The sequence below is a fragment of the Arachis stenosperma genome, chromosome 8 (genome assembly GCF_014773155.1).
Source record: "Arachis stenosperma cultivar V10309 chromosome 8, arast.V10309.gnm1.PFL2, whole genome shotgun sequence".
Taxonomy (NCBI): domain Eukaryota; kingdom Viridiplantae; phylum Streptophyta; class Magnoliopsida; order Fabales; family Fabaceae; genus Arachis; species Arachis stenosperma.
This window is the reverse complement of record NC_080384.1, coordinates 3945054-3960042: the sequence shown is the minus strand read 5'-3', so window position 1 is coordinate 3960042 and position 14989 is coordinate 3945054. Positions and strand designations below refer to the sequence as shown.

The 14989-nt window shown below is 38.1% G+C and overlaps 1 protein-coding gene and 1 long non-coding RNA gene across 2 annotated transcripts; one reads left to right on the top strand and one right to left on the bottom strand.

The window, feature by feature from the left end:
• The first annotated feature begins 8118 nt into the window (after window positions 1-8118).
• LOC130946855 (tubulin beta chain-like) lies at window positions 8119-11183 on the top strand. The gene is made up of 3 exons (XM_057875737.1): window positions 8119-8739; window positions 9881-10150; window positions 10253-11183. The coding sequence occupies exons 1-3, from the start codon at window positions 8340-8342 to the stop codon at window positions 10933-10935; spliced, it is 1353 nt and encodes a 450-aa protein (XP_057731720.1). The 5' UTR covers window positions 8119-8339; the 3' UTR covers window positions 10936-11183.
• A 686-nt stretch (window positions 11184-11869) lies between these two features.
• On the bottom strand, window positions 11870-13240 carry LOC130946856 (uncharacterized). The gene is made up of 2 exons (XR_009072374.1): window positions 12831-13240; window positions 11870-12195 (listed from the first exon to the last, which is right to left on the bottom strand). It is a non-coding gene; the product is annotated as an uncharacterized LOC130946856 (long non-coding RNA).
• Between the last annotated feature and the right edge of the window lie 1749 nt (window positions 13241-14989).

Genomic DNA, 14989 nt, shown 5'->3' with positions numbered 1-14989 from the left:
AAGAGAGGAGGAAATTTTTCGAAAATTAATTAAAAAGATTTTAAAAGCATTTTGAAAAACTTTAATTTGATTTTCGAAAATTAAGAGTGAGAAAGGGATCAAGTAATTTTTGAAAAAGATTTTGAAATTAGAAATCAAAAAGATATGATTGAAAACTGTTTTGAAAAAGATGTGATTAAAAAGATATGATTGAGAAGATATGATTTGAAAACAATTTTAAAAAGATTTGATTTTAAAAATTAATGACTTGCCTAACAAGAAAGATATGATTCAAACATTAAACCTTTCTCAACAGAAAAGGCAACATACTTGAAATGTTCAATCAAATCATTAATTGTTAGCAAGTATCTTTGAAAAAGGAAAGAAATTGATTTTGAAAACATTTGATTGAAAATATATGATTTGAAAAAGATTTGATTTTGAAAAACTTTGAAAACTTGAAAAAAAATTGATTTGAAAACAAAATCCTCCCCCTTGTGCCATCCTGGCGTTAAACGCCCAGAATGGTGCACATTCTGGCGTTTAACGCCCAATGCACTACCTTTTTGGGCGTTAAACGCCCAACCAGGCACCCTGGCTGGCGTTTAAACGCCAGTCTGTCCTTCTTCACTGGGCGTTTTGAACGCCCAGCTTTTTCTGTGTAATTCCTCTGCTGCATGTTCTGAATCTTCAGTTTCCTGTACTATTGACTTGAAAATAGAACCAAGATCAAATAAACAATGCATGCAAGACACCAAACTTAAAATTAGACACTAGACTCAAACAAGAAACATAAAATATTTTTGGTTTTTATGATTTTGAAATTTTTTTTTTTGGATTTTTCGAAAATTAAGTGGAAAAGAAAATAAAGGTATCAAAAATTCTTAATGAGAATTCCAGGAATCATGCAATGTTAGTCTAAAGCTTCAGTCTAAAGGAATTAGACATGAATAGCCAAGCTTCAGCAGGACATTGCATTCAAGAGCTAAATTGATGAGAATCAATCAGCTTCGGTGATGATAAGATCATCACCTTGAAACACTAGAATTCATTCTTAAGAACTCTGAAAAATACCTAATCTAAGCAACAAGATGAACCTTCAGTTGTCCATACTCGAAACAATCCCCGGCAACGGCACCAAAAACTTGGTGCGTGAAATTGTGAACAATACTTTTCACAACTCTCATAATCCCCGGTGATGAACCCCAAAAACTTGGTGTTCAATACCATGGCATAAACACAACTTCGCACAACTAACCAGCAAGTGCACTGGGTCGTCCAAGTAATAAACCTTACGCGAGTAAGGGTCGATCCCACGGAGATTGTTGGTATGAAGCAAGCTATGGTCATCTTGTAAATCTTAGTCAGGAAAACTCAAATGGATATGGTGATATACGAATAAAACATAAAGATAAAGATAGAGATACTTATGTAATTCATTGGTGGGAATTTCAGATAAGCGCATGAAGATGCTGTGTCCCTTCCGTCTCTCTGCTTTCCTACTGTCTTCATCCAATCCTTCTTACTCCTTTCCATGGCAAGCTTATGCAAGGGTTTCACCGTTGTCAGTGGCTACCTCCCATCCTCTCAGTGGAAATGTTCAACGCACCCTGTCACGGCACGGTTATCCATCTGTCGGTTCTCGATCAGGCCGGAATAGAATCCAGTGATTCTTTTGCGTCTGTCACTAACGCCCCGCCCTCAGGAGTTTGAAGCACGTCACAGTCATTCAATCATTGAATCCTACTCAGAATACCACAGACAAGGTTAGACCTTCCGAATTCTCTTGAATGCCGCCATCAGTTCTAGCCTATACCACGAAGACTCTGATCTCACGGAATGGCTGGCTCGGTTGTCAGGCGAGCGCTCGGTTGTCAGGCGATCAACCATGCATCGTGTATCAGGAATCCAAGAGATATTCACCCAATCTAAGGTAGAACGGAGGTGGTTGTCAGGCACACGTTCATAGGTGAGAATGATGATGAGTGTCACGGATCATCACATTCATCAAGTTGAAGAACAAGTGATATCTTAGAACAAGAACAAGCGGAATTGAATAGAAGAACAATAGTAATTGCATTAATACTCGAGGTACAGCAGAGCTCCACACCTTAATCTATGGTGTGTAGAAACTCCACCGTTGAAAATACATAAGAACAAAAGTGATCATTGGTTTCGGCCCCAGAGAGGGAACCAGAAGAACCAAGATGAAAATACAATAGTAAAAGGTCCTACTTATAGAAAACTAGTAGCCTAAGGTTTACAAAGATGAGTAAATGACATAAAAATCCACTTCCGGGCCCACTTGGTGTGTGCTTGGGCTGAGCAATGAAGCATTTTCGTGTAGAGACTCTTCTTGGAGTTAAACGCCAGCTTTGGTGCCAGTTTGGGTGTTTAACTTCCACTTTGGTGCCAGTTCCGGCGTTTAACGCTGGAATTTCTGAAGGTGACTTTGAACGCCGGTTTGGGCCATCAAATCTTGGGCAAAGTATGGACTATCATATATTGCTGGAAAGCCCAGGATGTCTACTTTCCAACGCCGAGAGCGCGCCAATTGGGCTTCTGTAGCTCCAGAAAATCCACTTCGAGTGCAGGGAGGTCAGAATCCAACAGCATCTGCAGTCCTTTTCAGTCTCTGAATCAGATTTTTGCTCAGGTCCCTCAATTTCAGCCAGAAAATACCTGAAATCACAGAAAAACACACAAACTCATAGTAAAGTCCAGAAAAGTGAATTTTAACTAAAAACTAATAAAAATATACTAAAAACTAAACCAAATATACTAAAAACATACTAAAAGCAATGCCAAAAAGCGTACAAATTATCCGCTCATCAGTCCACATCACCATGTAACTAAACAGACCTCTGCATCACTGCTTAACTAAACATACCTCTACGTCACCACATAACTAAACATACCTCTGCATCACCGCTTAACTTTAATCCTTCTTAGGGATAACTTATATTCTTGTTCATTTCCTGACATGTTTAGCCTAGTACCTTTTTGGCGACTAGTCTTATATCTAATAATTAGTATAACAAATAGACTTAGATTCGTGCAAACACTATGTCCACGTGTTCGTATCGAACTTAAGTTTCATTTGGTTTAAGATTCAAAGAATTCTCATTTCCAGAATAAAAGTTATGCCTATTCTATTTTGAGAGATTTCTATTTAGTTAACCGACGAATCGGTTAACTTCCAAAGTGCATAACTAATTTTCTAGAATAGCTATTGTAAGCTCCCACATTAGTTGGGGAGGGGAACAAAACATGCCTTATAATGGTGTGAATATCTCTTTTTAGCATGACGCGTTTTGACGAGTGAGTGTGTGGGGTTTTGGCTATCATCCCTATAGTCAAAGACAAAACCGTGAGGCCTTGTGTGTCAAAGCGGACAATATCGTGTTAGCGGGTGGTCTGGGCTGTTACAGATAGTATCAGAGCCAGAGCTCAGATTGATGTGCCAGCGAGGGCGCTGGTCTCCCTTAGGGGGGTGGATTGTAAGGTCCCACATCAGTTGGGGAGGGGAACGAAGCAAGCCTTATAAGGGTGTGGATACCTCTCCCTAGCCTGATGCATTTTGACGAGTGAGTGTGGGGGCTTCGGCTATCATCCCTATCGTCAAAGGCAAAACCGTGAGACTTTGTGTGCCAAAGTGGACAATATCGTGCTAGCGGGTGGTCTGGGCTGTTACAGCTATAGCTTTGAAATTTGAACTGAATGTGGTAAACAACAAAGGGTTTTATTTGGTTTTGGTTTCATCACAAAAGTTTTTCTACATCAGGAGATATCCATCCAGGAAATCACTGCTCTAACTTTGTAAATCCTGTTTAGCCATTAGTGAGCAGTAAAATGTTAAAGCCTATAAATTTTAATCCATAGTTTCTAAAATTCTGATCCTTTGAGGGAACAAAATATACATCATGAAGGTTCTATCAAAACTGGTTGCACTCAATTTGGAGTTTAGGATCAATACCAGTAACTCAAATGAATCATTGGTATTATCAACGAGTTTCAGAATTACATGTCAATAAAACAGTGAACCTTCTATTTTGTAAATTATGTAGTTAATTATATAAAAATGGGATTACCTCGAAATTTGGACACACTGTTCTTCACATACCAATCTTTCTACTCTTTTTTGTTGCAACTCAAAAACGCATCCGAATTAAAAGTTGTGTAGGTTGGAGATTGCTACTAGATTAATTCAAAAATAGATTTTTCAGCAAAAACCATTTACTTTCAAACATTTTTATCTTTCAACCTACTCATCAAAAAATTATGAATTTTTGCGAGGATCATCTAACCTTGTCAAGGATTACCAGGGAATTATTATACGATTTTTGAGTGGATTTATTTTCCCAAAAATTCGTGAATTTGCTGCTTGATTTCAGTGACCATATCGACAGAATTTGGCTTAGGTTCTAACTAACCATTTTGGTTTCCTAAGCTTCTCATCATCTCTTAATTATCATCTATCTTTATCAAACATAATCCAACATCATAGCTAGTAGCAACTACTCATTATATCATCAACAAACATCATTCACATAAACTCAAACATATAATTACACTAGCCTAACCTTACCTCGATGGAGTTCACCCTTCCTCAAGAAATCAGTTCTAGCTTTCTCTTTATCTCTTCGGTTAAAGCTCCTCCTTGAGTTGGGATTTTGGGAAGCCTTAAAGAAGGATGCCAAAGAAGATCATGCTCAAAGAACTCCTAGAATCAAGATGGTAAAGTGAAGATCACATTTGTAGCTTGATGAAGGCTTGATGGAGGTTGGAAAGTTGGGCTCCAAGCTCTTAATCTCCTTGGTTGTTCTCTCCTCCAATCACTCTTTATTTTCAGCTTCTAATATCTCAAATTATCCTCCCTCTCTTGTTCTCTTGTTAAAGCTTTAGAAATAAGTGTGAGCATGTCTATTTATAGTGTGGTGAATGGTATGGTACGTTGCCACCAAATCAAGGAAGGATGATACTTGTTTTATGGCAGGTATCTCATCATTAAATGCTTCCTAATGATTCATCACTCTTAGCCAAGTTATGGCTAAGGTTTGGCCAGCAAAAAGGAGAATGGAGGGAGTTTTTTAATTATGGTTATGTGGCTAATCTTGAGAGAGTAGTTTGATTAAGAAAAAATTGGTTCGGTTTGAATTTGGTTAGGTTTTAATTAGGCTAAGTATTTTGGTTCTTTATTTTTTCTAGATAATCTTTCTAGTGGATTCATGAGTTTAGATTGAAGATAGCTTCCTTAAAGGTTTGGCCAAATTGCCGAAGAGAGGAAAGAAAACGGTTCAATAACTAAACCGTAAGATTACTGTTTTTCAAGTTGTATCGGTTTAACCAATCGGTAACTGAAAAATCAGCAGCAGAGAGTATGTTGACTCTGAATTGAATTTAGAATATTCTACTAAGCTAAAATTGTTAAGAATAGCTAGTAGTAAAGATTCCATAGATGAATTTAACTCGACAGTCAAATTCATCGTTATCGGTACGGTTTTTGCCTTAGGACACGTTTTTATCTCTCACGGAATATCTATTCTTTTCACTTATCAAGTCTAAATCTGCCTTATTATTTTATGATGAGGTGATCCTCAGAAATTTATCGAATTTCTCATCATAGAATTTCTGAGATTAACTCTGTAGAGAATCAGGGGGTTATATCCCACCCACTTTACAAAAAGTTTTGTCTTCGAAACTTCGAGTATATCTTAAGGGTTATAAAACCACAAAAGATCCTATCTTAACTATCCTAACAACTATCTTATGCAAGAAAAGGTTTGATCCTAAAGGTATTCGTAAGCGGAGTCGATGGAAACTCTCTACATTCTCATGTCACCACGCTTGCACTACGCATCAGTCACATCGGGCCATCTTGGATTCATCGTTACCATCCTCATGCTATTCCTATCCCAATGTTTAACAGTCAACCGTACTGCTAAGTACAGCAGCTGCGTGCCACACAAATGTGGTCATTGACGTTTAAAAGTTTTATTATGGCGATCTATCTGATAATCGCAGGTGTTGCGAGAAATTCTATATTGATAGGTTCGTCTATTCACAGTCAGTGAGGTCTTATTCATTCCCAACAATCAACATCAAGGTGATCATCCTTAACATATCAGGTTAAGTGTGAATAATTCCTGAACAAGCGCTCGCAGACGATCATGCTAAATGCATCAATGAAGATACTCTAATAGCATGAGAAAACAAAAAGCAGAGCATGCAACGAAGCATAGTCAGTCCATTTCCAGGCTCTATTAGGAACGAACTGCTCTGATACCAAGTTGTAATGACCCGATTTTTGGCAGGTCTGAATCACTGTCAATCGTCAGGTGTTACTTCCCAGTAGCCCTATAATACTTTAGACTCGGTAATACTTACTACATATGAGCCTTTCGTACTAATGGAATCGCGTATGTTAGCTTATTTTTATCATATGTTTTTCTTAATAAACTTGTTAGCAATAAGCAATAACATCATCAATGATATACAATATAAAATAAATACCAAACTAATAGTAAAATCAAATGGCAACAAGATTATAGAAAAACTTTCATACATATATACGTCTTGAGTTAGTTCATACAAACTTGACACGCTTAGCAATATATATGCATATGGACTTATATACAACTGATAACTTTCCGGAATACCTGGTTCATAGGATGCATGGTATCAAGATCCAAGTTACGCATAAAAGGTGGAACACAATGGTTTGATTGACTGCAGGTGGAACCACTACGTTTTCCATGACTGCCTCACCTGCCCCATCACCATCCTCACTCTCATCACTGCTTCGTGGTTAGCTTCGAAGTCCTCTTTGCTATCACTATCGTTCCTTCGTACACTTCAGCTTTGTCATCTTTTATGTCTGAGTTATGTTGAATCTCATCTGTAGCTATATGTTCAAACTCAACATACAACTCTATCTTCTACTGTTGCACCTGAGTTTGCTGGTAAATATAAAATATATGTTGCATACTATATTAGACCGCCAAATACGATAATAGAATTCTTGTATAAAATATTACTCACCTTCTTTAAGATATCACTCCCTATGCTTTGACAAAGACTGCACTATAGCTTTGCAAACATTGTAGTGCAAGGATTCACAAACAAAATCGGATTCTCACACGCAAAACTCACCCCTCGTGTGTATTTCGTGTAATCTCACTATTGTAATACACGAGTATATTGTGTACCCTCCATCATACCACCAACACACTAAAACAACTCTCCTAACAATGAAATAAAATGGCAACGAGCTTTATATTTATAGACAGACCACTCAACACACAAGTCACATGTTAAAATTACATCGAATCAATACATAACACGTGCCCAACACGTTCTATGCGTGCTGGATTAGAGCTTGCCACTGTCTAACACGCGTCCTACTTGCTGGCGCAACATACTATTTGGGTGTTCGACATGCTCTCCCTTCAACTTTCACCTACTTGCAATTACACCAAATTAACCCATTTTTAGCAAAAACACACTCAATATTTCTATATATACTAAGTTTGAAATTGAAGAGTAGTACATAGCTAGAAATGATAAATTCAAAGTTTGGTTTTCAAGCTCTGCAGTCACATGACAAAATAGAATTTTGAAGTTTAGGACTAGAAAGAATTTAGAATTTTCAATTGGATTTTCTTCTTTTTTGTGCACGTGCTATGCTTACTGAAAATTTACGTTTGATTTTCCTGCACTAAAATACGTAGGAGGACCTTTTATCAATACTCAACGATGAAATACCACAGCTAATTTGATTTTCTTTTGGACTTGGCCACAGAGCTAATTGAACCGTGGAAATGGTCGTTCTTGAAAGAGAATGACATAATAACCTTTTTTATTTGTTAGAGTGACAAAAATAAATACTGATTTGCATGGTGGGCTATATGATGGGTTTTTTTTCTTTGGATCTCATACTGGGCTAAATTATACGCTAGGTATTTTCTTAAGTTGTTTGTTCGGTTTTACCGATGCACCGAAATTTTGTGCAATAATAGAATCGCAACAATAATAGAAAAAAGTGGATGGGTGGGGCCAGTGTCTTAGATGGAGAAGGAAGAGAGAGAACGTGGGTGGGGTAGAAGTAATGAAGTATGCGTTGGGCATAGTTGGTGCCCGTACCATACCTTGATTACCTTCAAGAATGAACGGCACACGACACCACACTTGAAAACAAAATATCCCGCCCTTCCATTATTACCATCCTATCCTCCTCCCATTCATTTTCTCCGATAAAAATCTCAAATCTTCACTTCTCAATTCTCATTCACTCACTCACTCAGTCACTCTATCTCGTCCCTAACCTAAATCTCTCTCTCAGATAAGTAACCGCCACAGCGATGAGAGAGATCTTGCACGTGCAGGGAGGTCAATGCGGGAACCAAATCGGCTCCAAGTTCTGGGAGGTGATCTGCGACGAGCACGGCATCGATCCTACTGGAAAGTACAACGGCCAAGCCTCCTCTGATATCCAGCTCGAGAGGATCAATGTCTACTACAATGAAGCTTCTGGTGGAAGGTACGTTCCCAGGGCTGTGCTCATGGATCTTGAGCCTGGTACCATGGACAGCATCAGATCTGGTCCATACGGTAAGATCTTTCGACCTGATAACTTCGTCTTTGGCCAGTCCGGTGCCGGAAACAACTGGGCGAAAGGTCACTACACCGAAGGTGCTGAGTTGATTGACGCCGTTCTCGACGTCGTTCGCAAAGAGGCCGAGAACTGCGACTGCTTGCAAGGTACTTTCATTTCCTTAGCTGTGCTTCTCTGCTTTTAGCTCAGTTTCTCTGTCTTTTGTTTGAACGATCTTCACGATTAAGCTCCCTTGAATGTGATTCGTTTTGAGTAATGTGTGTGATACGATGTGCTTTTAGATTTGTTAAATTTCGATGTAGATATTTCTAGCTATTGATATCGATGAATTTGCTTGATGTGGAAGTTTGATTTTATCAGTATTGTAATGCTCGAGATTGATCTGGTAAGTTCTAATCGAGGCTGTGAAATTCGACTACTAAGTTTGACTTAATCCGCAAAGAAATCGTTGAATTACTTATACGCCATAAACCATATTTCATAGGTGTATTAATCATTTGTACTTGTTTGACAGAATGATAGAACACTTTCTAAGAGATCCGATTCTCTCTTGTAGAATAAATTATTTTTGGCATTAATGAATACTATGGGGATCTTGATAAATGGACACCATGAATCGAAAGTAATTGCATCACAAATGACATCTCACTCGGCTTGTTTTCTGGATTGTTTATTCTCTATTTTATCCGTAGATCTATCACAAGAAAAGAAAAATAAACAGAGAGCGAATAATAGTAGGTCTAGAACTGTTAGCATCAGTTTTTTTTTTTTTTTTTTTTTTTTCTGACAGCTTTCCACTACAATAATTGGTACTCAATCATTTTTCTCAAGTTGGTGAGGCTGAGTTGTTAACATGGCCTCAGTTGTCAGGACTCGTAACAAGGGATGACCAGGGAGGGACCACATTATCTTTTTATGCTAGTGCATGGTTTGTTTCTTCTTCCATTAGTCTATTACCATTAGTACATTTTTTTGTTCGATTGTCGAAACATGGTTCTTTTGTGTAAATAAACCATGGAACTAAGTTGGATGAATAATTAAATTAAAAGGAGTATGAAACAAACTGATCTGCCTCCGAAAAGAGTTAGAATTGAAATCCACCTGGAACTATATGATAGAGTTTATACTATGTCGAATATGGGGATGTGGCTCAAACTCCGAACCTACTGCTAGAGATTCGTTATTCGAATTTTAATATTTTAATTTTGTTTGAGATTTCAGTATTTTTTTTTGAACTTGTGGATATCTGTTGCCCTTTATTCTAAATATTATATTTGATTTTATCAGGTTTTCAAGTTTGCCACTCGCTAGGAGGAGGCACTGGTTCTGGAATGGGAACACTTTTGATCTCGAAGATTAGGGAGGAATACCCAGATAGAATGATGCTCACATTCTCTGTTTTTCCATCTCCAAAGGTCTCAGACACTGTTGTGGAGCCATACAATGCAACTTTATCGATACACCAGTTGGTGGAAAATGCAGACGAATGCATGGTTCTTGATAATGAAGCACTTTATGACATTTGCTTCAGGACCTTGAAGCTCAGTACGCCAAGCTGTAAGTATTATCTCATCTGTTCCATATGCTCTAAAAGATTATGCATATAACCAAACAATAATAACCTCTGTTAATTTCTTTTCCTTCGTGGTGTACCTACAGTTGGTGATCTGAACCATCTGATTTCTGCAACTATGAGTGGGGTAACGTGCTGCTTAAGGTTCCCTGGTCAACTGAATTCTGACCTCAGAAAGCTGGCAGTCAATCTGATCCCATTCCCACGTCTTCACTTCTTCATGGTGGGGTTTGCGCCTCTCACATCTCGTGGGTCGCAGCAGTATGTCTCCCTCACTGTTCCAGAACTGACTCAGCAGATGTGGGACGCCAAAAATATGATGTGTGCTGCTGATCCTCGACATGGCCGTTACCTGACGGCTTCAGCAATGTTCAGGGGAAAGATGAGCACGAAAGAGGTGGATGAGCAAATGATCAATGTGCAGAACAAGAACTCGTCGTACTTCGTGGAATGGATTCCCAACAATGTGAAGTCCAGTGTGTGTGATATTCCACCCAAGAATCTGAAGATGTCTTCCACCTTTATTGGAAACTCGACATCAATTCAAGAGATGTTCAGGAGGGTCAGTGAGCAGTTCACGGCAATGTTCAGGCGCAAGGCTTTCTTGCACTGGTACACTGGGGAAGGAATGGACGAGATGGAGTTCACCGAAGCAGAGAGTAACATGAATGATCTAGTTGCGGAGTACCAGCAATACCAGGATGCAACAGCCGAGGATGAGGAGGAGGAGCTCTATGAAGATGATGGTGAAGAGGCTTATAACGAGTAGAATCAAGAATGTTTGCTACCTAAGAGATGTCTCCATTGTAGCCACCTAAATCAATACACAGCTTTACCGCTCATCGTATATCTACTGCCATATGCAATTCTGTATCTCCTTATATTTTTGCTGATTTACTCGTTTAAATGTGTTACATTTCTGGCCTGTCAAACAAAGACAATAGTTTATTCATATATACTTCTATTTCGATTTAATAATATCAAGCATGCAAGTTCATTAGTTTGGTATCATTCCAATTCACATTGCATTTAGTAAACTTGTGGTATTCTGTCATCCTAAAATTGAAAGAAAAGCTACTCCCATGATCTAGAGGAAGCCAAACTTGTACTTAGAACCTCTCACCAGGCCAAAAGATGGGTATCCTTTATTTGTTGCTGTTCCATATTTAAGATGGTACAGTTTGGTGATGCTTGTGGGTCGCTAAAACATAAGCAACCGATTTAAAGATCGATATTCTACAAACAAATAGGTGAAAAACACCATGTGAAACTACTGATTTGTTGGGATGTTAATCATTAACTTTTTGAATTAAGAAATCATGCCCTAATGTCTTGGATCCGTGTTTGTTAATAGTGGTTATTTAATAGAGTAATTAATAAAAAGAAAATAGATATTTATAGTAAGAATTAGTAGGTTAATTAGCTGAAGCAGTAAAGGGTTGTATGAGTTTGTTAGTGAGTGGGAATACATATGCATGTAATGTATAGTAGGGGTGTTCGTGGTGCGGTTTGGTTCGGTTTTTTAAAGAAAAGTCATCCGATCCAATGTTATATTAATTGTGCGGTTCAGTTGGTTCGGTTTTTTTATTAAAACCATCCGAACCAAACCAAACTAATTAAATTCGGTTTGATTTGTTCGGTTTTTAAATTGTTTTGAAAACCTATCCTATTCTAATCATCAAATCATATCTAGGGTACTAAAATAATTAACAATTTCGCAAAATCAATAGATGCAGATGGAACAATGATCAACTTGACTCATAAATCAGTAACAAATTAGCAGAAGCACAAATTAAAATCATTAGCAATTTTGTTGCAAAAACAGGGGAAACAGAACATCAAGAAAGTAAAGAAATACAACCAAACTAATTCCAAAAATTTTGCAAAAATGGTGCACCAATTCGGGGCAATTCCAAACTAAGTCAAGAAATAGAACCAAACTGAATAAAAAATACAATCAAACTAATTCCAAAAATGTTCATGTGGTGCACCAATTCCACAAGTTCTTCCTCTTTCACTTTCTCCTTTTCTGCATTAACATTAAATAAACAAAACGTTCAGAAACAACCCAAACCAGAATTTCCCTAAATCAAAACAGAACAAAAATTTCAAAATTAAAAAAGCAAAATCAGAATCAACCTATACCAGAATTTTGCAAGAAAGTCAAGAAATACATTCAAACTAATAAAAAAGCAAAATCAGAATCAACCCTATACCAGAATTTTGCAAGAAAGTAAAGAAATACATTCAAACTAATTCCAAAAATTTTGCAAAAATGGTGCACCAATTCCAAACTAAATCAAAAAATAGAACCAAAAAAGCAAAATCAGAATCAACCCTAAACCAAAATTTCCCTAAATCACAACAGAACAAAAATTTCAAAATTAAAAAAGCAAAATCATAATCAACCCTAAACCAAAATTTCCTTAAATCAAAACAAAACAAAAATTTCAAAATTAAAAAAGCAAAATCAGAATCAACCCTAAACAAGAATTTTCCTAAATCAAAACAGAACAAAATTTTCAAAATTAAAAAAGCAAAATCAGAATCAACAATTCAACAATAGAATCAAGAATAAGGCAACCAAGTGTTCATTACAAATTAAAATCAATAAAAAGACTAAACCAGAATTAATAAAAATAGAATCGGAACAAAAAAAACTACCTGAGACTTAGGCTCCATTGCAGAGGACGACGGAGGTGCAGGATGGTGAGACGGCGGCGACGACGAACCAAAGACCAGACAGATCAACGACGAACGAGAGACGGACGATGAACGGCGGTTGCTTCGACTGCGTCAGGTGCGTGCTACTGCGGTTCGTCGAAGAAGACAGTGGCTGTTGGTTCGTGGAGGTGACGGCTGCTGGAGAGGTGGTGTGTGGAGCTGTCGAGGCTGAGGGAGAAAGAGAAGCGCTACGAGCTACGAGAAAGAGAGAGGAAGAGAAGAGAGCCGCGCCGCCGCGATGGTGCTGTCCGGCGGCGTCGATGGCAGAGAAGAAGAAGGAAGAGCTTCCGCTGAGATTCAGCGCTACAGAGGTTGAGAGGGATCGAGGGAGTTAGGGTTTTCTGCTAGGGATGGCTATTGACTGCGGCTGGTTTAGGAGGGAGGCTGCTTTTATAGCAGGGTTTTTAGTAACACCGGTTCGGTTCGGTTCGGTTTTTTTACTAAAACCGAAAACCGAACCGAACCGCAAAAAAACTGCACAAATAATTTTTTTCGTTTTTTTTTGTTTTCGGTTTGTTCGGTTATCGGTTTTTTGGTTCGGTTGATCGGTTTTGTTCGGATTGGATCGGTTTTGAACACCCCTACTGTATAGTGTAAAATGTGAGTACTCATTGGTGATATGAATAGGGTGTTCATGGATCAGATTTAATCTGCAGATATGTAGTATTTATCTGAATTTGATTCGAAAATTGCAGATATCGATCCAATCTGCAAGGCTATCGGATCAGATTGCGAATTTTATGTAAGTATTCGCATATCTGATCTATGTATCCGCAAAAATAACTAAATAAATAAGTAAATATTATTTTTATGTTTTATTTCATCTAATAATTATCATATATATTATATTATTTTATTTTTATTATTTAAAAAAGTATGTTTAATAATATTTTAAAAGTAAACATATTTAAAAAGTAAAAAAAAATATTTTTATTGATATTTTTTAATAAAAATAAATTTTTTAAAATATTTACATATTTTGCGGATATATTCGATATTCGATCTGAAAATATGCGGATCGGATCTGATCCGGCCGTTACAAATATTAAGTCATAACTCGGCATTATGAGCCATAACTCAGTAGAACGCATCATAGTTCGGCGTTACGTCATTAATCAGCAACTTACGTTACAACCAGACCCAATGGCTTATATCCTGAAACGCCTAATATAACGGAATGATTCATAAAAGCCTAATCATGACTCTTTAATTTCGAAGACCAACAGAGATGTAACTAACCTTACTTCACCTATAAAGGTATAGTATTCTATCTTATAGACACATTGAATTCTCAATACTGACGTAAGTTTCAGAGTGCCTTTGCAGGTACACTCCCCCCTTGTTCCTTGCTCACGCTTTGCGTAATTGGACATCCATTCGGAGTAAAGCTCGGACTTCCACGAAGCTCAAAGGCCGGCACCGAAGATAACAACTCGGCGTCGACTCCCAGGGACCGAGCTCTCCCTTCAGGTATCCATACAAGAACAATTGGCGCCCACCGTGGGGCCGAGAACATAACTCATTTCATATATCATCGGCCTCGACGTTCTCGCTTGAAGTCATGGCTGAACAACTTCCACCCACACCATCCGAACTCCTTCAAATGGTGACCGAGTTACGGCAAGCCAACCAGCGCATGGCCGAAGAGAACCAAAGAATGCCAAATCAAATTGCTAACTTGAATAACACCCGAATCGAAAACAACAACGATCGGCAAGAAAGGACAGAAGAAGCCGAGCATCAGTCAGGGTCGACACACGTCTCTGAAACTGCTCGACACGAAGAGGAGCAACCCGAGCATAATGAGGAAGTTCGGCCAAACGATGAGGACGACAATCAAGAAAGCTCCCCTGGGCCATTTACGGCCAAGGTGATGAATTTCATGTTACCCAGGAGGTTCACTCCGAACACCCTAATTCCCTATGATGGGTTAAGTGATCCGAAGAAATACATAAAAAAGTTCACCTCCATAATGATAGTAAACGATGCATCTGATAAAGTTTTATGTCGTTGCTTTCCATCTAACTTAGACGGTCCTGCACTTGATTGGTTTTGTTCTTTGCCTGCAGGTTCTATCTCTCGCTTTCGAGACCTATCAA

What these genes read in the sequence shown, in the direction of transcription:
- LOC130946855 (XM_057875737.1), top strand. Translation starts at nt 8,340, where the DNA reads ATGAGAGAGATCTTGCACGTGCAGGGAGGTCAATGCGGGAACCAAATC. An exon ending in GAACTGCGACTGCTTGCAAG is followed by an intron (nt 8,740 to 9,880) that starts GTACTTTCATTT and finishes TGATTTTATCAG; the next exon opens with GTTTTCAAGTTTGCCACTCG. An exon ending in GAAGCTCAGTACGCCAAGCT is followed by an intron (nt 10,151 to 10,252) that starts GTAAGTATTATC and finishes GTGTACCTACAG; the next exon opens with TTGGTGATCTGAACCATCTG.